The sequence below is a fragment of the Simochromis diagramma genome, unplaced genomic scaffold, assembly GCF_900408965.1.
Source record: "Simochromis diagramma unplaced genomic scaffold, fSimDia1.1 OVJJ01000690.1, whole genome shotgun sequence".
NCBI lineage: Eukaryota > Metazoa > Chordata > Actinopteri > Cichliformes > Cichlidae > Simochromis > Simochromis diagramma.
This window is the reverse complement of record NW_024387483.1, coordinates 15,997-40,210: the sequence shown is the minus strand read 5'-3', so window position 1 is coordinate 40,210 and position 24,214 is coordinate 15,997. Positions and strand designations below refer to the sequence as shown.

Below are 24,214 nucleotides of genomic sequence, written 5' to 3'. Positions count from 1 at the left end.
CAACAAGCTTTTTTTTTTCTCAAATAAAGAACAAAGCTTGAGACTTACTGGAACAAAATGTTGGTTTTCTGAGAATGGATCCTGATCTAAAATATGAACAGTACCCCGAAGCATCAGCAAAAAAAAAAAAAAAGTCATTTTCTTAAAGTCTTTACATGTTATGTGGGTGAGGTGCTGCTCCTTCTGTAGCTGCCAGGTGTGCTGAAAACAAAACTTCTGTTTTAAACCGCCTCAGGTTAAATAACAGAAAGTGAAGGCGCTGACTGACTTCACACAGATATGTGGACACAGAGTTCTCAGTGTCTCTTTACAGGAGGTCATCTTAGTAACTTATGCTGAACCACATTACACGTAGTTTGTGCTGCAGAGAATAATTTGTTTGATTTTATTCTGCTGGCAGTACTTTTTACAGCTCACGGAGCTCAGAACAGCTACATCTGTAGGCTGTTTGTCTCTGAGAGCACCCAGCAGCAAAAAAAGAAGCTAACAAAGTTCAGCTTTATTATTGCACTGCCTTAGAAAAAAGTATTTCAGGGTTAGTGCCCTGTCAGCAATACATTACTGGAAGCTGGTGGTCTGTGTTTAACAAGAAACAGGTTGAAAGTCACGTATATAGAAATTTGCTGAAAGGACAAAAAATAAAGAGCTGAGTGACACTAATATACTCTTATTTATTTCAGTGTTTCACAGTTTTTGTAAGTGCTATCTGCTGAGATTGACTTTGTATTGCCATTAAACTCTTTTAAAAACAACAAAATGATTTTGTGAGTTTCAATAAGTAACTAAAGTTGTGTCTGCAATGTACATCCCTTTCAGACCACAGTGTAGCCATCTGCTCATGGCTGCTTCCAGGAGGATAACACAACACTTATTTCAAACTGCTTTCTTTAACATGAGTTCACGGCACTCAGACGACGTCCACAGTCACCAGATCTCAATCCAACAGAGCATCTTTGGGATGTTCTGGAAATCTGTAGCAACTTTGGGTATTATATCAATTTGGACCAATGAGAAATGTTTTCAGCATATTTTTGAATCCATGCCATGAAGAAATGAAGCAGTTCTCAAGGAAAAATGGGATTTCAACTTGATACTAGCAAGGAGTTCTTAATAAAGTGGGCAGTGAGTCTATATTGCATTAACTAAATGAAAAATATGACCACATATTGTGGTGGTTAAGCAGGCAGCCGCAAGTTTATGTCTGTTATTGTGAAGTTTGCTCCATATCAGTGGTGCAGACAGCCTGTTGCTGCACTTTAATGTCAGTAGATGGCAGCACCAGAGTACGGTTTAATCACAGGGTAGTTGGATAAGAATGTAATAACTTAAATAAAAATATCAACCTAAAGTATGATCTCCTTTCAAGTGACATCACACCTGTTATCCATCAAACTGTGATGTCTGGTGTAAACATTCCCTGTCAGCACTGACTGCTGACAGAACACCTCCAAATACAAACAATATCCATCAATACACATAATAAAGTCTCATGAATTTCCACAGTGGTTTGTAAAAAACTCATTGGAGATCTCAATTTCAGAAACACTGAGCATGCCCAGTGTTTTATTTGATGATTTATGAACCATTCTGTAGATGCAGAAGAAGCTCAGTGAAGCTGTTGCTGAGCTTTATTTTATTCAAGATTCAAGACTCTTTATTTGTCACGTGCATGGTTATACAGATATAACACGCAGTGAAATGTGACCTGATATGCTCTTCGACTGTGCACAAAAGAGTCAGAACTTTATATACAGAGAATGAGTATATACAAAGAGGACTTTATGTGCAGCAAGTGGCTGAGTTATATAAATAAAGATAAAATAAAACAATCCTGAAATGTACAGCTTGTGTACATTGTGTGGGTGTTAAAGTCAATGTGCTGTAGTGAAGCTGGAAGGATCAGGATGATATGAGAATGTGGTAATGGTGCAGAACCTTCTGCCTGATTGTTGCACGAGCTGGAACAGTTTATTGCTGAGATGAGACGGGTCCTTCAATATCTGAGTTGCTCTAGTCCAGCATCTCCCGATGTAAATGTCCTGTAGGGAGGGGAGAGCATTCCTGTAGCATCGTTCTGCTGTACGTATCACTCTCTGAAGAGCTTTTTGGTCCTTAACACAGCTGTTTCCATACCAGGACGTGATGTTCTGTGTGAGGATGCTCTCCACAGCGCCTGTATAGAAAGTCCTGAGGATCACTGGAGACACTCTGAACTTCCTCAGTTGTCGGAGGTAATACAGGCGCTGCGTAGCCTTTCTGGACTGTATCTGAATGTGGGCAGACCATGTCAGTTGTGAGGAGATGTGAACACCGAGATACTTGAAGGACTGCACCCTCTCCACAGGAGCTCCATTGATGATAATGGGCTTGTAGCCTCTGTGCTGACTCCTTCTGAAGTCCACCACCAGCTCCTTGGTCTTGCTGACGTTCAGCTGGAGGTGGTTGTCCTGGCACCACGATGCCAGATTCTTCACTTCATCCATGTAGACCGCCTCATCGTTGTTGGAGATGGCACCCAACACCACTGTGTCGTCAGCAAACTTCACAATGGTGTTGGAGCCATGGGTGGCCACACAGTCTGAAGTGTAGAGGGAGTAGAGCAGTGGCGAGAGGACACATCCCTGAGGTGCTCCTGTGTTGATGGTGATGCTGTTGGAGAAGCACCTGCCCACCCTCACCACCTGAGTTCTGCCAGTGAGGAAGTCCAACACCCACTCACACAGACGGCTGTTGAGTCCCAGATCCCTCAGCTTTGTGAACAGTCTGCTGGGCACTATTGTGTTAAAAGCTGAACTGTAGTCAAGTCTCACATAGTTACCTTGCTTCTTGTCCACGTAGCTGAGGGTGGTGTGCAGGCATTTAGTCCTGTCCATAAATTTAAATATGATAACTATGACAAAGTCTGTAATGTTTGATAAGCAGGTGACTTTCAGGTCTACTTTTCTGAAGTTTTTTTTTTTTTAACTTTCTTTACTTATTAACTTTCTGAAAATGATCGTCTGTGTCTCCAGATTCGCTCAGACTTGTTTTGAGACAGATGTGACCATCATCATCATCATCATCTTTATGTAGATGTTCCTTATAATTCCATAGAGAACAGCAGACATACACAGTAACTAAGATACCTGTGTACAGCTGCTTTTTAATCTGTTTTACTCTGAAAGTCTTGGTAAAGATTTTTTTTTTTTTAAAAATAGAAAAAAAAATGTCTTTGGAGAAATTTTTTAGGTTTTACATTTTCCAGCTTTTTTTTTTATAATAGAAAATAATAATAACTCTCTATTTGAACTTTCTCCCCTCAGAGGTTGTGTGAGGTTTCCTTCATGAGGAGAACAAACAGAATATAAACCAGTGTGTTTACAGTGAATGTGCCAGGTCTGAGCTGCTGTGTGGACCAGTTAGAGAGTCCCAGTCCCAGTGGTTGGACTGGTGGACGACTTCAGTGAGGAGTCGATGACATTTGGCTCTGGTAGAAACTCTGCACACACAAACACACAGGAGGAGAATATAAGCACAAAGCAGAGCCTCTCTGTTCTCTTTATATACAGCAAAGTGAAAGAACGAGGACAGTGAACGCGTCACAGTTACAATATAACAGCATCTTTTGTTCAATAAACATTTAGACAGTAGGGGGCGGTTGTCTTTTTGACGGACTACATTTACACAGGAAGGCATTTATTAATGTGTGTTACTGGGAAAGTTTTTGACCTTGTCATCTACGATAATCAATATTAACCATGTTAAATTAGTCTTGATAACTAATGTAGAAACAGGTATGAGGGCAAAATGTTATGTCTGTTTAAACAATAAAGAAGTAAAAGTGGCAGAAAGCACCCAGCAGCAGCGGCTTACTGAAAGGTTGTGATTACAGTGATTACAAGCTTTTTAGTTCAATCAACCTTTCCTATCTCCACGTCTCTGGTTCACACATGCTCCCAGTTAAAGGTTTACCAGTGTGACGTAAGTTTTTATCTAGTAAAGAGCTGTGATGGACTTTTGTTAGCTTAGGTTAGCTTGATGGCTGGAAACAGGGTGAGCAGCTAGCTTGACTCTGTCCACAGTCAAAGATAAAGAGCAGCTGTACCTGGGCCTCCTTGTTCTGATGGTTGTTTGTCCATAACTGACATCTTCAGTTTTCACTGCTGAGTAGATCACAGCTGAATCACACTCTGAGAATAAAACACATTAAATTACTGCAGGTACATAAACTGCACTTGTTTAATTCAGTACAATTCACAATTAAATTATTATCTGTCATGATGCACTATGAAGAGATCAAGTGATAATCTTTATTGTAACTGTAGCAGTGTTTCAGTGTTCTTAACACCTCGACTGTGAAACAGCTTTGACAATAGAGAAGTGTTTCTGTGGAAAAGAAAAGTGGACGACCACAAAGCTGCCACCTGCTTTCAGTGCAGACTGACTTTCTTTACCACAGAGCACAAAGTAAACACCTTCCCACGGCATAAACACATGATTGGCCAAACCAGTTCAGACTGTGGTGAGAGGTGTCACCAGCTTCAGACTACAGTTAAACTAGAATCATGTGGTCAACATGTCATCATGTCACAGAAACTAACAAATTATTAACTTTCTAGAAGTCATAAATGAAGAATAGATACTGAGACTCGTTTTAAAATGTTGAAGTCACATAAGTATAAGGAAAGTCAAAGGATAAATATAGAGGAAAACGGTGAATGATACTGGAACAGAATACTGAATATCATTAAGATTCACTTTAAATGAGATGATGGTCTGTGTGGAGAGTTTAGAGAAATGCTTTTCCAGATGATGTCTCCATGTTCCTTCCTGTTTTTAAAAAAATTAACAGCTCTGTGTTGAAGCACCTGCAGCTGAAGTGTTTTCTTTCTATCAGAAACAGGATGCTGGACGACTACAGAGCTGTTAGCTTCAGTTAACCACAGACCACACACACACAGTCCAGCTCACAGTGAACAACACTCAGTAAGCACAGAAGGAAAGACACAGGAGTTTGCACATTTTAGTTAAGACAAATGAATTAATAATAAAAGTATGAACTGAAATATGTGATTTCAGGTTTTAATTAAATCAAATCACGACTTTGTTTTTTGACTGTAACACTAATCTACATTTTTACACTTCTGATCACATGCTCCATAATGTCCTCATAACCCATCATATCATCATTGATGATATGATGGGTTAAATAAATAAATAACTAAATATGATTCTACATTCATACTAAAGTCAGTCTAGTCATGGTCCAGGTGAGCGCTGGGTTTTTTCACAGTGCCGGCATTCCACCACTGGGCGGACCGTCAATGGTAAGCCCCGTCCCCACCGGGCACTGACAGGCTGCACCTGAGTATAATCTGAACTGCCGGCTTCTTAAGACCAGCGCTCACAATCAAACTTCGTCAGATCATCTGCAACCCTTTGTCAGTCTAGGCCGCCACAGTTATTACTTCTTGTCATAGTTTTTTGTGTATTTGACCTTTGTGCTTCTGCTCGCTGGAGACCTCTGGTTGTTGCTGAGTCGCTGCCATAACCTGCCTGGGTTCAATCGCTGGTCAGCTCAGTTTCCCACTCATGCTCACCTGCCTGCCTCCCTGTACACCTTGGACTGGCATCTGTAACTTCCAACTAACACCTGTTCCCCCTCATTTTCAGTGACTCACACCTTTTCCCTCCATCCCACTCTCCAGGAGTCACTCGCTGGTTGCGTTTCCAGTGACAACCAATCACTTTGTCTGACTGGCTGTTGCTGAAAGTTTGATATATTGATATGTTGATGACAGTGATCATCAGAACTTCTCCAGCATCTTGATCTGATAAATATACCAAAATAAAATAATAAAATAAATTAAATAGCTGTCAATATATTGTTAATTTTTACACTGAACCACGACTCTGTCTGAAGTTTATAATATATTAACTGGATATTCTCTTGATGAATTTCCCAGGGTGGCGTTGTCGGGTTTTCTGTTTCATTTTAAAACCTTTTGAGCTCCCAGTTTCCAAGGTGCCATTTTAGTGTTTGGTCATTGGTTCATTGCTATTTTCCTCATTATTCCCACGCCCCTCAAGCAGGAGAAGAGAGAGGGAGAAACTAATATTATGATATTTTAAATCTTTTCAAAGGTACATTATGTGAGGATATATTTAGAGATATCCTCACATAATGAAAAATATTATGAAAACACTGAACTACCTTCACTTTGTCTGATTGGCTGTTGCTGACAAGTTGATACGTTGATGACACTGCACATGATGTCAGTGATGATGTCATCTTCTCCAACATCTTGATCTGATTAAAATGAACCAAATTAAACAATAATACAAATTAAATATCTAAAACAGAGATTAATTCTAGGAAAGTTGTTACTGTGATCATGATGAATATGAACTTTGTTCTAATAAACAAACTCAGACATGAAAAATTATACTTTATCATTTTAATTTAATTAAATTTTAATTATACTATAAATCAACAAGTCTGAGTCTCACCTTCAGGTTTCCCGGGAACACATCGTCTCACCAGCAGAACCAGTAACACCAGTAGAACCACAACACAGACTGATCCAACAAATGACAAGACAGAGAGAACAGCAGGAGAGAGTGATGGAGGAAGAATGATGTAGGTGGATGTAGGTGGAGGTGTGGTGGTGTGTTCCCCTAAAATAAAGCAAACACAGTCATTAAGTTGTCGTCACATTGTGAATGTTGAAAGCTGCAGAAACACAGACAGGTGAGTGTGTCACCTGTGACAGTGATCCAGCTGGATGGAGACTCTCCATGACCGCTGATGTCACACTTGTAGAGGCCTTCATCAGACCTGGAAACATGCTGGATGGTCATGTGACCTGTAGGCTGCTTCCTGATGAGGGAGCCATCTTTATAGAAAGCAGCTGGGAGGTTGGAGGGAGTGGTCTTTGTTTTACAGAGCAGAGTGACGTCATCTCCCTCCATCACAGGGAGGACAGGACTCTGCAGGATCACTGATCCACCTCAACACAGAGACAAACTACAGCATTTCATCCATTTACACACAGCTTCATCAACACTAACTCCACACACTCAGCTTACCAGTGACTGTCAGGTTAACCATGTTACTGATGGGACCCTCTCTGGACTCACACCAGTAAACTCCACTGTCCAATGGGAACACAGTAATGTTACAGGAAGAACCAGCTGGTTTCCCCCACCCATCTCCACACTGAGTGGTATTTCCTTTGCTTGTGTTTCTCCTCAGAGTCCATCCAGCAGAGCTGTCGTCGTCCTCACAGCTCAGAGACACAAAGGCTCCTTTAAAGAACTGAGAGCTGCTGGGACTCACAGTCAGACGAGCTGTGAGGGTTAAACATGAAAAAACTGATGATCTGTTTATTTTATGAAATCTGACACAAGTGTTAACATGTTTTGCTTAATCAGTTGTCTCATCAGTTTTATTTCTGAGATCCATTCTGAAAACACCAATTCAATAAGAATAAACAAAAATATGGTTTGCAATACATGAAATCATTATTAAAAGAGGATTACCAGCAGGTAAAATAAGTAAAAATAAGTACAACAATTTCTTCAGTAAATATATTTCTAAAGTTGGTACTGACACCAGATGTAGGTAACAACCCATCCAATCCACACATGCAAAGACATTTAACGATAAATATCCATAAATTGTATGTAATAATGAGAAATGACCCAGGGAGAAAGCGGGTGGAAAAAGGCATAGATGGTCATGAAACCAGCTAAAATTGATAATAACATTAACGATGAGAAAGCAGTCCTGCCACTTAGTGCAAATTAATATCTGGTTCACTTCCAACAGGTGTCTCATGTGAGTACAAGAAAACAATTATTACAATATAATGTGTTAAATTTGTTTAAATGAGAAGGTCCAGTAGTACATCAGAGGAATAGGGAAGGATTTGTCTGTGTTTCAGTTGGGCTTAGCTGTAGGTCTGAGAATGTGTGTAATTGTGTAGAGAGAAAGGAATTTATGGACACTGGGGGTCTGCTGTCATAAAAGAGTCAGGAAGCTACAGTTGGGGGTTGCTGATGCTTGTACCTTTAATAAAAGCTCATAATTGTCATTACTTAGAAGAAGGTTTGCAGTAGATGTGTTTATGCTTACATGTTTATCTGCAAATGTAAGACAAGAAGAGGCAAATGGCCAGTCGATGCAGAGTGGGGGTCTCAGTGCTTGTATTCTGTTAACTCTTTTTTGTATGTTTTCTAAAGGAATTTGGTGTAGCTTGATGCAAATTCTCATGACCATTGATCAACAACCACTGATCAAAGACAACTGATCCATGGCCATGAGTACCATTCACAGAGAGTTTGGGAAGGGCTGCAATCACAGCATTGCAAGATGGTGACAGATGTACCCCTTAGGCCCCCTTCCTCGATTCAGAGGAGGGGGCCTAAGGGGCAGACTGCAGAGTCCTTGCCTGACGAGGTAGCTCTTCTGTGTTGCTTCACCAGAGGTTGTTTATTTTCTCCGATGTATAAATCCTGGCAATCCTCCTGGCACTTAACAGCGTATGTTACTCTGTTTGTGTCGGGGAATCCGATCCTTGGGGTGGACCAATTTTGGCGCAGCGTGTTTTGGGGTTTGAAAGCCACTTCAATGCAATGTTTAGAGAAAGCAAATCAGTAACAAATGGTTGAATATAGAATGAGAATAACTGACCAAAGACATGCAGTTAGTCAAGTGAAAAATCTAAATTGCCCATAGCTGTGAATTCAGGAGTGAATGTGAGTGCGGATGGTTGTCTGTGTCTCTATGTGTTGGCCCTGCGACAGATTGGTGACCTGTCCAGGGTGTACCCCGCCTCTTGTCCTATGACAGCTGGGATAGGCCCCAGCGCCCCCTGTGACCCTGGAAAGGACAAGGAAGCGAATGGATGGATATTTTTATATGCAGTTTCTTAAGTACAGGATGTGTAAAAGCTTATTTGAGAGGTAAGCGAGAACTGAATAATATAATATAATAATAGCGGTTATTATGGTGAACAGAGGTGATTACTTCAAATTTTGAATATAGTCAGAAATTATAGAAACAGCGAAAAGTTTCAGATTTGAAAGTGTAACAGGGCGTCAGGCAACTGGTGAAGGCAAAGTGTAGCAGGTGTTAGTGGTTAGATGTTGGTAAATCTTGTGACTTTAGTGTTTTAATTTACATTAATATATTAAATGATAAATAGAACAGGATTACAGATGAGACGACAGAAGAAGGTTACTGACCTTGGTTTGTTGTGCAGCTCAGCAGTGAGATCAGAACTAAAGAGAAATGACACTCAGGTTGATTTGAGGTGAACATAAAGAACAACTCCACACAAACAGCTGACACACACACACAAACTCTCTGGAAAAAAATACTGGAAAATGTGTAAAACTAAAAAACTTTAAAAAAAAAAACAGATCTCAGAATCATGTATCCATTCTGCTAACAGCTTATCCACTTTAGACTTTATCACAGCTGTTATAAGAAGAGTCATCAGTCCATTACAGACAAAATAACATTCACTCTCGCATTCACACCTACAGCCACTTTAGAATCACCAGTAAACCAAACATGTCTTTGGACTTCACAGACACTAACCACTGCACATCTGTGACAGCTGTGCTGTTAGACATAAATTACATATTGCTTTTTTATGTTAATTATTCACAAGTATCAATGCCATTTTGTACTGTTCCACCCAGTTTGTGTCTTAAAAGCAGCATTTATGTGCATTGACTTTAATGTGAGTATATAAATTATCAACTACTCTTAAATAACCCTGTAAAGTCATGTGTCCACTGTGCAGCTGTGTTGATATAATGAGTGAATGATTTGATCTTTTCACTGCCTGCTGTGTTTCCTCGACTCCTGAGCAAAGATAAAGAGTCAGTTCAGACCTGCAGTTGGTCCTCGTGGTGTTTTGAACTTGAATTCAGCCTGATTTGTTTTTCATGTCTTCTCCTCCATCATCAGTTATCAGGAGAGCAGACAGTCAAAGTACAAGAATTCAAACAAACACAGAGATTCTACTTACAGAGCAGACACAGCACAGATGTTTCCTTCATCGTCCTTCTCACTCATTTGAGCTTTTTTTCATTTCTGTCACTGACACCAAGTAAAGCCCGCCCTCTTCCTCTGAGCACCAGCTTTCTATTGGTTCAAACACACTAAGTGGGAGACTGACTTTCTTGTCTGAAGATAGAAGTGAATACAATTCTTTAAATATACTGTTCACCAGTGAAAAACCTGAAGTGTATTTTTTTTAAATAATTTGAATTAAAACACTGACTTAGATCTGACACACAAACACACAACACCAAGAGATGATGAGTTTATCATTAAAAGCTAAAAACATCCAGAAGAAACAAGTGTTTTATAACAATCAAATTACACTTAATAACTGCAACGTTACATTAATCCTCCCGCAAGGGTTGTTTATGGCCACTAGAGGGCGAAGCTTGACTTTAAATACTACATGAATACAATTAGATCATTGATTCTTTCACAGTTTGTTATAATAACTGAATAAATAACACGCTCAGCACGCTTGCTGTTCTTAATGAAATGGCCTTATTTTCTTTAAATCTTAATACAGATTACATTCATTTGTTCATGTGACTGTATGTTTGTTGTGTGTCTGTTCAGCACAATAGTAAAAGAAACTATGGAGATCTCTACACTGTGTAGTCTAGAGATGAGAGAACAAAATATTGTTGTTGTCTTATTTAGAGAACAAAGAAGTTAAATAGACCAAAACTCATCACAGTTATATTAATGCTGTTTTGTCGTCATAGAAATACTGATGGTGGTGATTCATACACATGCACATTGTTGTACTGCTCCAGTACTTAAAGACCTTACCCCTAATGATGACATCATCAGGTGGAGTGATAGTCGAACTCGGACCTGCATGATTCCCACCCCCTGGTGGTGACATTGCGTCATTGCGCCAAGGACCAACCTGCTGCAATTGTTAATGGACACACAGGTTCACCAGTTGCTTCTTCATAAAGACGTCCAGAATCCACAGACATTAAAGTTCATGTTTGGAAAAGTGACACAAGGAGGGAGAAACAATAAGGAACTCTGTTAAACCTGACAACAACAGCACCACAGCTTAGCAAGAAGGGAATGAATGCAGGAAGGTTCACAATTCATTACTCAAGCCAAGTTAAAAGGAGATTTTGCATGAAGTAATAAGTGCATTTCAAGAAAACAAAATGTCAGAATAAATGAAACAGAAATTGAAATACATACATATTATATACATAATACATACATACAATATATACATAAATACAAGCAGATCATCATTTAAAAAAAGCAGGAGAGGCCAATTTAAGTCAGTGGAAGTTCAAATATTCTTAAAAGTATCTGCAAAGTTCTCACTTCTACCTCAAAGCATGTTTTGTATGTTATAAAGATCGTTTTATGTCTCTATTTTACCTGTCTTACTTTTTCATTGAATTTTATGTTGTGCTTTAGTTGGTGGCGTAGAAAAACTACTGTTTTCAAGACTTTATTAGCAATGAACAAACAAAGTCACAGCAAAAAGAAAATAAATTAATCAATAATGTGCAACCTTGGGCTTGAAATGCTAAAACTGCAGTAACAGACTCAAAAGAGTTTCCTTCATGAAAGGAAAAGTTTCACAGGTCAGAGAGGAAACGTCTGACTCTGCAGCTACGTGGAAATAATTTCTCTGTTCTGTTTCATAACACTGTCCATCATAACATTCAGTCACATGTTGCTGATTGATCGATACTGAACACTGTCAGGCAGACTGTTGATTTTCTGTAACAGCTGATCTCTGCATGAGGATTAATTTGTGTTGTTCACACCTCACAGAACAAGTTTGATCCACAAACAGCTGAACCTGAAGATAAAACACATTCACTGATGCTGATACTGTAACATACAAGACACTGCACTGATGAATAATGAGTGGAAACAAACAAATTATTAAAAAGTGATTTTCTGCTGACGTCAGTGATATTTTTTGTTTGAAATTAGTTCACTCTGAAATATTTGTGTGGAGAAACACAAAAAAGCATGTCTAAATTTTGTTTGATGTGTTTTGGTTGATAATAGGAACTCCCAGATGTTCATCATATAAGTGAGGAAGAAATATAAAGAACTTTTCAAAGAATTTGCTTTGAACCTTTTACACTGAGATGAACAGCTAACCTGGAAAGCTGAATAAATAGAGCCACTGTTTCTAATGTTGGACTGTAATATAGTAAATTGAAGGTGATATAATAGTCTAATGAGGTTTGATAATAATCAGAGAAATGCAAAATCAAAATGAAATCTAGACATATTTGTCATCTGACAGAGTAAAATTGAGCATCCTCTGTTGGTGTTTGTTAGGATAATTATTGATTTTCAAAGAAAACATTGAAAATTCTCAAATTTGAACAGCAGAAACTGACAGACTGACAATCAGTCCAACAGATACAGCCTCTGTGCGTCCTCCTGCCTCCTTCCTTTTTTTAACAATTCAGTTATAAAACACCTTTCTGATGTTTTCTATAGATAAGAAAAACAACAACAACAACAACAAAAAGAAGAAAAACAGCAACTGGAAGACCAACTTTCAGTCCAACAGATCCATCCTTCTTCCCTCCATCCTCTGTGTGTCCTCCAGGCTGACCTGCAGGTGAGAAACAGGTGTGAGGTGTCAGCTGTCAGGTAGGTGATGAGTGAAGAACAGAACAGAATCCATTTCCTCTTCAAACTGCTGTCAGACATTATCTACTGCACTCTGATCACATCACTCAGACCAGCTGCTTTCTACAAAGTCTCATCAACAACAACTTTAGAAACAAACATCAACAACCAGGAAGCAGCTTCACCTCTGATCACACACACACTCAACTCTACTCACTCACCTGGAGGATCAACAACAATCAGTGTGATGCTGATGGGCTCATTGTTTGTTCCACTCATGAAGACATGACACTTGTATGTTCCACTATCAGCAATCGTCACATCCTTCAGAATCAGAGACACGTCTCCATCCTTCATCTGTCTGTCCTGCAGATCCACCCGGTTCTTAAAAGATGGATGCTGCCCTTCATGAACAAACTGATCATCTCGGTACAAAAGGACATGTTGTTCTTCCTTCAGGTCAGCTCTGCTCCACTCTACAGCTCTGATGTTGTTGTTTGGCGCTCGACATGGCAGAGTGACGTCCTGTCCAGCTGTGGTGTTTATGTCTGAAACAGAGGAAACAAAATGCAAAGTTGACGTCATTCTTCTGTCCAGACTCAGCTGTGATGTTTTTCTGGTCTGAAAGAGGAAACAACACAGAGCAGGAAGGTTAAAGGTCAAAGTTCAGCTGTTCACTTCTAAAGCAGCCAATTGGAGTGAGGAGCTACAGGGAAAGAGATCATTGAGCTCACACATACTTCAGTTTAATTCAGTTTTATTTACATAGCACCAAGTCATAACTTCCTATTAAAAAAAACACTTGAACAGTCGTGCAGGGCGGGGCCTAACAGACACAATGGCTCAGAGGACGTAAATATTGAAGTTAAGACAAACTGATAGTTTAGATGTAAATTAGTAGATAATGAGTCATATAGAATTCATTCAGGTTATTGAGGGTGTATTGAAAGCTGATGTTGTGATTTGTTGCTATAGAAATAGAACTGAATCGAATCCAAATAAAATGAAGAATGTAAGTTATTCAACACAATTTCCTCATCTGATTGAAAATACATGTTTGCGAGTTAAACTCTCTGACTTGATGCCTTCTCTTTTCAGAATAGCCAAAGTATCCAGAGTTGTTTGCAGTTAGGATGTAACACTGTTAACAAGATACCATGTTGGCACATGAAGAAGATAACAGTGGAGGAATTATATCCTTAAACTTAGTTACACTGTTTTCAAAAAGACATCTACTGTGGTTAAATCTATTCCCCACTGCTGTGTATGTATTATTTTAAATTTAAATGTTATTTGGAAATAACTGTTAATAATACTGACATTTTTTGTATCTACGTGGATGCTAAAAACACACATTACACTTCTTCTACACTGTGAGTCTCTGCATGCTGCCTTTCTGTAGCTACAGCTGTTTGTATACACTGAACACAAAGCTTTGTAGCTGTATACTGACTCCTGAAACTACAACACATCACACTGACACACACATCACACTTCTTTGTCTCTGTCACAGGGCTGGGTGTAATGAAATGTTCTTAGAGTGGCATTGAAATCAAATGGGCAAAATCAAAGTCATTTCTTTACACATATGCAGCTTTTACATTGTGTAATATGCCTTAAAATGTAACCAATGATCATTACTTTTTTTTGTACAACCATTTAAAACTCAGGGGCTGATCTACAGAGGTGGCATGGAGTGGCATGTGCCACCCTTAATAAACATTGTCATATACAAAACTATGGTGGCACTCGGTGTGGCAAGAGATTATATCAGGGTGACACATGCCACTCCATGCCACGTCTGTAGATCTACTCCTGGCGGTATATTGACTCCTGAAACTTCAACACATCACACTGACACACACATTACACTTCTTTGTCTCTGTGAGATCTGATCACACCGACATGTTAGGTCCACACAGACTCCACCCACCTTCGTGTCTCCATCACAAACATGGAAAAACTGAATCAATATGAAAATAACTCTTCAGGAAATGTTGTTAACATGTAAAGCAGACTGATGCTTTTCCTCTCTGTCCCACAGAGTGAATCTCACCTGCAGAGACAAACACGAAGAGGCCGACAAACAGCAAAGTCAAGCAGAGCGACGCAGTCACAGCAGACATTTCCGTGTTCTTCAACTCCGACGCTTCGATTGTTCTAAATGTCTCAGGATGGTTTTATTGAAATAACTGAACCTGAGTTTAAATCCTGACTACATGAGATTAAATTTAAGGTTTAAATGATCCTGAAAGTCTCTGACTGAGAACAGATCTGACTTTTTAGACACTCGTTCAAACTCAATACGTCCAAGTCATCGTCTCTGCAGGAAGTCACGTTAGAGTCACGTGTGTTTACGCTGCTGTAGAGTGACCATAAATAAGTGCGTCATAACTAAAGCGGTGAAATCTGAAGCAGGTCTGAGTGTTTAACAGGTTCAGTTCTTGAACGATCTCCACAGAACAACACAAACATCTCATCATCAACCATCAGCTACATACTAAAGACCATCATCAGCCAAAGGACTTCAACATGGCGTCACTGTATAAACATGTATATTGTACTATGGAGGAGGCAGCATTTAGCTGGAGCCTCCATCAAACCACAGAGAACTTTGTCCACCTTTGATTGTCTTTAAGTTGTGTTGGAGCCACAGAGAGCAAATCTTTGTTCTTTATGGAGAACCAGTGAGACTGTTTGGACTTTCCTATGAAATATTAGCACTAAAAAAAACACAATTTACCAAACACACGTGACAAATTCCCATCAACATCTTTAGAAACAAACATCAACAACCAGGAAGCAGCTTCACCTCTGATCACACACACACCAACTCTACTCACTCACCTGGAGGATCAACAGTCAGGTAGATGATGCTGATGAGCTTGCATGACTGCTTCATCCAATCGGACCGACTCTGATATGTTCCAATGTCATTATTTGTCACATTCTTCAGAATCAGAGACGTGTCTCCATCCTTCATCAGTCTGAGCTGCAGATCCACCCGCTACCTAAAAGATGGATGCTGATTTGCTGGTTCAAATCAGCCATCCCGATACAAAAGGACGTTTTCTGGCTCCAGGTCAGCTCTGCTCCACTCTACACCCTGGTGTTGGTGTTTGGAGCTCGACACGTCAGAGTGACATTTTGTCCAGACTCAGCTGTGATGTTTTTCTTGTCTGAAAGAAGAAACAACACAAATCAGGGAGGTTAAAGGGATCAAACTGCAACTGTTCACTTCTAAAGCAGCATACAACATAAAAATTAAAAATGGTAAATGGCCTGTATTTATATAGCGCTTTACTAGTCCCTAAGGACCCCAAAGCGCTTTACATATCCAGTCATCCACCCATTCACACACTGGTGATGGCAAGCTACATTGTAGCCACAGCCACCCTGGGGCGCACTGACAGAGGCGAGGCTGCCGGACACTGGCGCCACCGGGCCCTCTGACCACCACCAGTAGGCAACGGGTGAAGTGTTTTGCCCAAGGACACAACAACCGAGACTGTCCAACCCGGGGCTCGAACCAGCAACCTTCTGATTACAAGGCGAACTCCCAACTCTTGAGCCACGATCGTCCCAAACATAAAGGACAATTATGCTCAAATTCATTACAGTCAATGCAATACGATTACATCATATTTAAAAAGTCATTAAAAATCATCCTTGATAGTTGATGTGAAACGTTCAAAGTGTTCTTTCTCTCATCCATCCTTTTTACATCTCTGCAAAGTTTCAATTTATCTGCATAATTTAAAGAATCCACAGTATCCAGAGTCATTTGCAGTGAGGATGTAACACTGGTAACAAGATACCATGTTGGCACATGAAGAGGATCACAGTGGAATAATTACATCCTTAAATTTAGTTACAGCACTTTAAGAAAGAAACTAGATAAGATTTATTAATTATATCTATTCCTCACTGTTGTGTAGGTATTATTTTAAATTTAAATGTTATTTGGATATTATCAGACAAGAGAGGGTTTTTAGGAAATAATGTTAATAATAACAACATTTTTAGCATCTACATGGATGTTAAAATCAGCCACAATTATCATTTTATCTGAGCTGAGCACTAAATCAGATAAAAGTCTGAGAAATCAGACAGAAACTGTGAGTAAGGCCGAAGTGGACGAGCAGCCCTCTCATTATATAACACTGTGAGTCTCTGCATGCTGCCTTTCTGTAGCTACAGCTGTTTGTATACACTGAACACAAAGCTTTGTAGCTGTATACTGACTCCTGAAACTACAACACATCACACTGACACACACATTACACTTCTTTGTCTCTGTCACAGGGCTGGATGTAATGAAATGTTCTTAGAGTGGCATTGAAATCAAATGGGCAAAATCAAAGTCGTTTCTTTACACATATGCAGCTTTTACAATGTGTAATATGCCTTAAAATGTAACCAATGATTGTGACTTTTTTGTATAACCATTTAAAATTCAGGAGCAGATCTACAGAGGTGGCATGGAGTGGCATGTGCCACCCTTAATAAACATTGTCATATACAAAACTATGGTGGCACTCGGTGTGGCAAGAGATTATATCAGGGTGACACATGCCACGTCTGTAGATCTGCTCCTGGCGGTGTACTGACTCCTGAAACTACAACACAACACACTGACACACACATCACACTTTGTAGCTGACGCTGAAATGTTTGTGTGGGTTGCCATGACAACAGCAAAGTGACTCTGAGATCGTTATTGTTTTCTATTTGTTTTCTTTATTTGCTTCTCATGCTTGTGTACATTTGCAGTAGGAAAGATAATCTATGAATCCAGTGATATAGCCTTCTTATAAGAAATGTTTCTGTTAAAATATTATTGTGAAGTAGTCACTTCCTGTGAGTTGCGGGAACCGGAAGTTGTGCGCGGGAGAGACAAGACAGAACGGTAACACGGCGGACTTTTCGGAATATACAACTTTTCTACTGCTGGTTTTACAAGGCGTACACGGTAAAAAATCATTATGCTGTTATTTGTTTAACACTTGTGCACTTTGTGAAAAGGAAATAAGTGGCTGAGATGAATATCATATGTGCTATTGATATTATTTTACTTGTTTCTAGTTTTCACGGTGCTCCATGATTGTGAGAGGAATAAAAGAATTGTGGACATCAGTACGAAGCGTGGATTCTTTCGACCAGAGTAGATACACACTTCTTTGTCTCTGTGAGATCTGATCACACCGACATGTTAGGTCCACACAGACTCCACCCAGCCTCGTGTCTCCTTCACAAACACGGAAAAACTGAATCAATATGAAAATAACTCTTCAGGAAATGTTGTTAACATGTAAACAGACTGATGCTTTTCCTCTCTGTCCCACAGAGTGAATCTCACCTGCAGAGACAAACACGAAGAGGCCGACAAACAGCAAAGTCGAGCAGAGCGACGCAGTCTCAGCAGACATTTCCGTGTTCTTCAACTCCGACGCTTCAATTGTTCTAAATGTCTCAGGATGGTTTTATTGAAATAACTGAACCTGAGTTTAAATCCTGACTACATGAGATTAAATTTAAGGTTTAAATGATCCTGAAAGTCTCTGACTGAGAACAGATCTGACTTTTTAGACACTCGTTCAAACTCAATACGTCCAAGTCATCGTCTCTGCAGGAAGTCACGTTAGAGTCACGTGTGTTTACGCTGCTGTAGGGTGACCATAAATAAGTGCGTCATAACTAAAGCGGTGAAATCTGAAGCAGGTCTGAGTGTTTAACAGGTTCAGTTCTTGAACGATCTCCACAGAACAACACAAACATCTCATCATCAATCATCAGCTACATACTAAAGACCCTCATCAGCCAAAGGACTTCAACATGATGTCACTGTATAAACATGTATATTGTACTATGGAGGAGGCAGCATTTAGCTGGAGCCTCCATCAAACCACAGAGAACTTTTTCCACCTTTGATTGTCTTTAAGTTGTGTTGGAGCCACAGAGCAAATCTTTGTTCTTTATGGAGAACCAGTGAGGCTGTTTGGACTTTCCTATGAAACATCAGTGCAGGAGTCTCTCAGTACATCTGTTTACAGTGAGGACAAAGAAGCAGACACAGAGAAAACATACATGACTGTAATCAGAGTACAGGAGAGTAACTGAGTACACTTCCTGTTTGTGATTGAGGTGATTTTCTTCTGACAGCTTTTGGTTCTTCAGATGATGAAACACATTGAATTCTTTCAATTCGATGTGTTTTCACAGACGAAACCAGCCAACAGTGAATCAAATGTTTTACACTAACGTGACATGACGTTCATCTAACCAGCTGAACCAGTGAGTGGTTACAGTAACGGGTTAATCCACTAACGCTCACAGGCTTCAGTCAGCCTGTCAAATTACTTAAAAAACTGAAAGACGTCATTTTAAACACTTACTGTTTCTCTGAAACACTCAAACACTCTTCTGATCACCAGAGTGGAAAAAATAAAATTATCTACTCACAGATAAAAAAAACTGTGAGGTCAGTGTGTCCCATCGGTTTTTCAGTGGGTGAAAAGGAAGCTACTGAAGTTTTGTTACAAACAAGTGAAAAGTTACTCAGATGTAAATATTTGACAAATAAAAAAAATCAAATCATAAAAAATGTAAAAGTTTAAAATCCCAAAGTAAAGGTGTGTCTGTATCAAACAGCTGCAGACTAAACTAACCTGTGTTTCCCTGTCAGCTGTTTTATATCAGACATCTGTGACCTGCATCAACACTTTCATGCCCACCTTTGTTTGTCCTTTTTGAGCAGCTGCAAGTCCAGACATGTGACAAACAAATACCTCAAATTCAAAGGAAAAGAAAGAAGTATAAGAATGAGAACCTTTTTCCACTAACACTGGTAGATATAAAGAGAAATTCCCACTCCACACTGTCTGTGAAATTACAGAAACTTGGTAAAATTATTACAAGCTCATGAACACTTACTGTTGTTCTGAAGGATCTCTGAAACCCCCAAAAACTCTTCTGATCGTCAGGATGGAAAAATTAAAATTATCCAGTGAAAGATATTTTTAAAACTGTTAGGTCCTGTTGTTGTTATTTGTGAGGTCAAGAGGAACTTCCTTAAAATTTTATCCTCACAATCAAAAAAGTTTAAAGAATTAAAAATCTGAAAGTAAAGAGACCTCTGTATCAAACAGCCACCAACGAGGAAATGCACCTGTGTTTGCTTGTTAACCTGTTTTACAAGACAAATCTGTATCATCACCATAACATTCAAATTCTCCTTCTTCTTATTGGCTGTTAGCTCATGTGTTTGACATTGAAAGCTCTTTCAGTGATCTTAGTTTGATCCAAACAAAAGAACTGGAAACGACAGCCATACACAGTCCAGCAGCTGCTGTCAGCACATATTAATAATGATGATGATTTTTACTATCAGGGCTCACAGACGCTCAGCAGTGAAGGTTTTAGTAGATATGGCTTTTAAAAGTCAAAGCTGTGTGTTCAGCAGAAGTGTGTGGGTGGCAAAGATGCCTGTTTGTGTCTCTGTCAGTATTCTGGACAAACTGGCTCAGCAGTGAGTGTCAGTACATGTTGCTCAGTACAGTTTCGTTTCTTGTCTTATCTGTTGTTTCTGTTCATGAACTGTCTGATTAAGTGATTTGATTCTAATCTCAGTGCAGCAAAAAGTCAAAGTCAAAGTTGTTTAAATGGCACATTTAAAAAAAGATGTTTTGACCAAGGTGCTGTACAATTAAGATAATCAAAAGAAATATAAACATAAGAAGACATGATAAAAAACTTCTTGAATGTTGTAGTTTCTGTGTTTTCGAGTCCATCAGGGTCTGCTTGGGTCCAAATCCAGGGACAAAGAGCAGATTCCAGTGATCACACTGATGCTCTCTGTCTCTGCAAATAGTTTAAACAACTGGAGGAAAATAAGCAGCTCTGTGTTATTTATATGCAGCTTTTATTTCTACACACATCACTGAACTGTGTCAAAGTGCCATTATTGGAGCCTGTACTTCCTTCAGAATTTTCATATTAGAATTTTGGACCTTTCCATCATAACTGTCATAACTGGATAACATCTGTGTGGATAACACTACACCCACCAGGACTGTGCGCTGTTTCTCCAAACCCTGGATTACCCCAGAAATTAAAGCCGTCCTCAAACAAAAGAGGAGAGCCTTCAAATCCAGAGACAAGGAGGAGCTGAAAAGAGTGCAGAGAGAGCTGAGAGGTCTGATCGGGGCAGCTACAGGCAGAAGACGGAGAAACGGCTTCAACAAAAGAATGTTAGCAAAGTCTGGAGAGGCCTCAGAACCATCTCAGGCCACAGAGATCAGAACTCACTGCTCATGGGAGATGTGAGGGGGCAAATGAACTGAATCCTTTCTTTAACAGGTTTGATTCTTCCAGGAGGCAGTCTTCAACATCAGGGGCAGACTCACCCACACCCACTGCTGCCCCACCTCAGACACTTCACACCACCTCTAATCACCCTGCTCACTCCTCCCCACCCCTAACACCACAATCCAATACACACTCAACACAAGGCTCCAGCCTGTCTCTCTCAACCACTCAGGTTAGGAGGGAACTGAGGAGGATTAAAGCCAAGAAGGCAGCAGATCCAGATGGCATCAGCTCAAGGGTCGTCAGGTCCTGCACAGACCAACTGTGTGGGGTGATGGAGCGCATCTTCAACCTGAACCTGAGGCTGGGGAGAGTCCAGCAGCTCTGGAAAACCTCTTGTGTTGTACCAGTGCCAAAGACTTCACACCCCAAGGACCTCAACAGCTACAGGCCGGTGGCTCTGACATCCCACCAGATGAAGACCCTGGAGCGGCTGGTACTGGCTCAGCTTTGGCACCTGGTGAGCTCATCACTGGACCCACATCAGTTTGCCTACCAGCCTGGCATTGGAGCAGATGATGCCGTCATTCACCTCCTACATCGTTCCTTCTCTCACCTGGAGACCGCTGGAAGCACTGTGAGAATCATGTTCTTTGATTTCTCCAGTGCCTTCAACACTATTCTTCCCACGGTTCTGAAGGGCAAGCTGGAGAACTCAGGAGTGGACCATCACCTCACTACATGGATACTGGACTACATCACCGACCGACCACAGTATGTGAGAACTCAGTCAGGGCTGTGTGTCAGACAGGGTGGTCTGCAGTACGGGGGCCCCACAGGGAACGGTTCTGGCTCCGTTCCTCTTCACCATCTACACTGCAGACTTCTCCCACAACTCCACCCAGTGCTTCCTGCAGAAGTTCTCTGATGACTCTGCAATAGTCGGCCTCATCACTGATGGGGACGACAGGGAGTATAGAGGACTGACCCAAGACTTTGTGGACTGGTGCCAGCTGAACTGCCTCCAGATCAACACTAATAAAACCAAGGAGCTGGTGGTAGACTTCTGCAGGCACTAAACATCCAAGGTATGGACATTGAGACTGTGGACAGCTAAAGGTACCTTGGTGTTCATCTGAACAATAAACTGGACTGAACTCATAACTCAGACGCTCTCTAAAGAAAAGAGACTCACGGTGTGGGACAGAGCAGGCTGTACCTGCTGCTGAGGTCTTTGGGAGTGAAGGGCCCACTCCTGAAGACCTTCTATGACTCTGTGGTGGCCTCAGCCATCTTTTATGGTGTAGTCTGCTGGGGCAACAGCATCTCCTGGGCCACCACTGTTCTAGGATGCCCTCTGGACCCAGTGGAGGTGGTGAGTGACAGGAGAATGGTGGCTAAGCTTTCATCCTTGTTGGACAACATCTCCCACCCCATGCAGGAGACTGACAGCACTGAGCAGCTCCTTCAGTGGCTGCAGCACCCACGATGTGGGACGGAGAGACTTCACAGATCTTTCCTCCCCACTGTTGTCAGACTCCTGAACAAAGACTTCACAACTGACCAAACACACACATCCACACATGCACAATAACACCAAGTGTAATTTTTTTTCTGTTAACATAGTATTTTATTCTATTGTATATAGTATCTTATTCTTATTATCTTATCCCAGTCCATTGTTTTTCTTCATTTTTGCTGTAACTTGTACTGTCCACTTTCTGCTGTGACACAACAAATTTCCCACATGTGGGACTAATAAAGCTTATCTTATTTTACATGTGAGCTTTTAATGAAACCACAAAAGAGTTCAATGTGAAGATTCATTTTTACCGGTTCTCAGGAGGATGTGTGGATAAAGGAAATGGAAAAAAAGACCATTCTGACCAGATGGAGACCAGCACAAAATTATAATAAATAAACAATACAAGGCGAGTGGTTATCTGATGCTATTATTATCATTATTATTATATCATAATCTTGTTTTCTAATGTATTCTGATTATGTACAGGGGTTTAGACTTGTTAGTTCTTAGGGTTTGGATTCTGTGCTCCTTCTTTTTAGTGTCTGCCCGTGTGTTTCCTCTGTTCTCCGTCTGTACCGTGTCTTTAAATCCAGTCTATTTATGTCCTGTTTTACTTTGAAGGTCCGTGTCTGATGTCAGTGTGTTCCATGCACCCTCCCTGGTGATTCAAATTCAGGTTTCGGTTTTGTTTTGTTAGTTTTCCCAGTTTAGACTCTTTCTTGGTTTTGTTTCTTGCCACTCTCGCTTTTGGTCTTATGTCACCCTCCTGCAATAAAGCTCACTCACATCTCAGCCAGTGCCTGCGTTTTGGGTCCTTATCTCTCCTAAACACATCTTGTCCCGCAAACCGTCACAGTGGGTGGAGCCAACTTCCACTTTTATCGGGAATACGTTGAATTGAAGATTGTATAACAAAGACTAATTTCCTCGCTTAATAGGCTTCTAAAAAATGAAACTTAAAAAGCGTAAATAAAAATAACCTAAATAAACCTAAACTATCATCTGCTAACAGGTGACGTCACACTTGTTACTGATCATGCTATAGTATTTTTGATACCAGTATTCACTTCTGGTGGAAACAACTGCTGCAGCGCTGACTGCTGACAGGACACCTCCTGAGCATGCGCAGTGGGCCACATATTCTAGAACCAGAAGCACTGTTGAGTCTGCTATCGAGGCTTGAACAGTGTTTATAGTCCAGCTCCACCAGAGGGCGCTTTCACACAATCAGATGTGCCTATGGTGCATTTACAGAGTTTTCTTTGAAGACAATTTCATAATTATGCTTAGAAGAAACTCCAACACATTGTACATAAAGTCAGTTTATTAATAAAGTTTCCTCCAGATCACCAAATCTTCATATGGATCTATTATAATAAGAGTTTGATTTTGTTATGATCTATTCTGAGTCTCTTTATAAAGTTGCATCCTGTGTTTTTTCTCTTACTTTTTGGAAAGTTGTTGTTAAGCATTTTAGTCATAAAATAGTGTTAAAAATGATATTTTACAATGAATTATGATCCATCATGTAAATGCACATGAAGGTCTTTCTGGGCTTTCCATCAGACATCTTTGTGAAACCCACAGAATCAAACAAGAAGATCAAGTGAGACCAAAGTTTATTGAACCTGCAGAGAAACCAGATCACTGCTTTGGAGATGACAGCACACTTAGAAAGTGGTGGTGAAGTTACCATAAAAAAATCTTTATGGTGCCATTCTTTT

At 40.2% G+C, this 24,214-nt stretch overlaps 1 protein-coding gene and 1 long non-coding RNA gene across 3 annotated transcripts in view; both read right to left on the bottom strand.

Moving 5' to 3' along the window:
- LOC120724478 (CD226 antigen-like) overlaps window positions 1-19,990 on the bottom strand; it is a 100,565-nt gene extending 80,575 nt beyond the window's left edge. The window contains exons 1-5 of one of the 2 annotated variants that reach the window (XM_040016672.1): window positions 18,018-19,567; window positions 15,506-15,837; window positions 13,256-13,279; window positions 12,880-13,191; window positions 10,360-12,641 (exon numbers count right to left, since the gene is read on the bottom strand). In XM_040016672.1, coding sequence (XP_039872606.1) covers window positions 12,493-12,641; window positions 12,880-13,191; window positions 13,256-13,279; window positions 15,506-15,641 — 621 coding nt within the window. In that variant the 5' untranslated portion in view covers window positions 15,642-15,837; window positions 18,018-19,567 and the 3' untranslated portion in view covers window positions 10,360-12,492. Of the gene's footprint in view, window positions 1-10,359; window positions 12,642-12,879; window positions 13,192-13,255; window positions 13,280-15,505; window positions 15,838-18,017; window positions 19,568-19,591 lie in introns of those variants that run through there. The other variant, XM_040016668.1, reaches the window with a different exon arrangement.
- Window positions 2,963-6,165, bottom strand: LOC120724488. Its single transcript, XR_005693938.1, has 2 exons — window positions 4,085-6,165; window positions 2,963-3,478 (listed from the first exon to the last, which is right to left on the bottom strand). It is a non-coding gene; the product is annotated as an uncharacterized LOC120724488 (long non-coding RNA).
- Window positions 19,991-24,214: the final 4,224 nt, after the last annotated feature.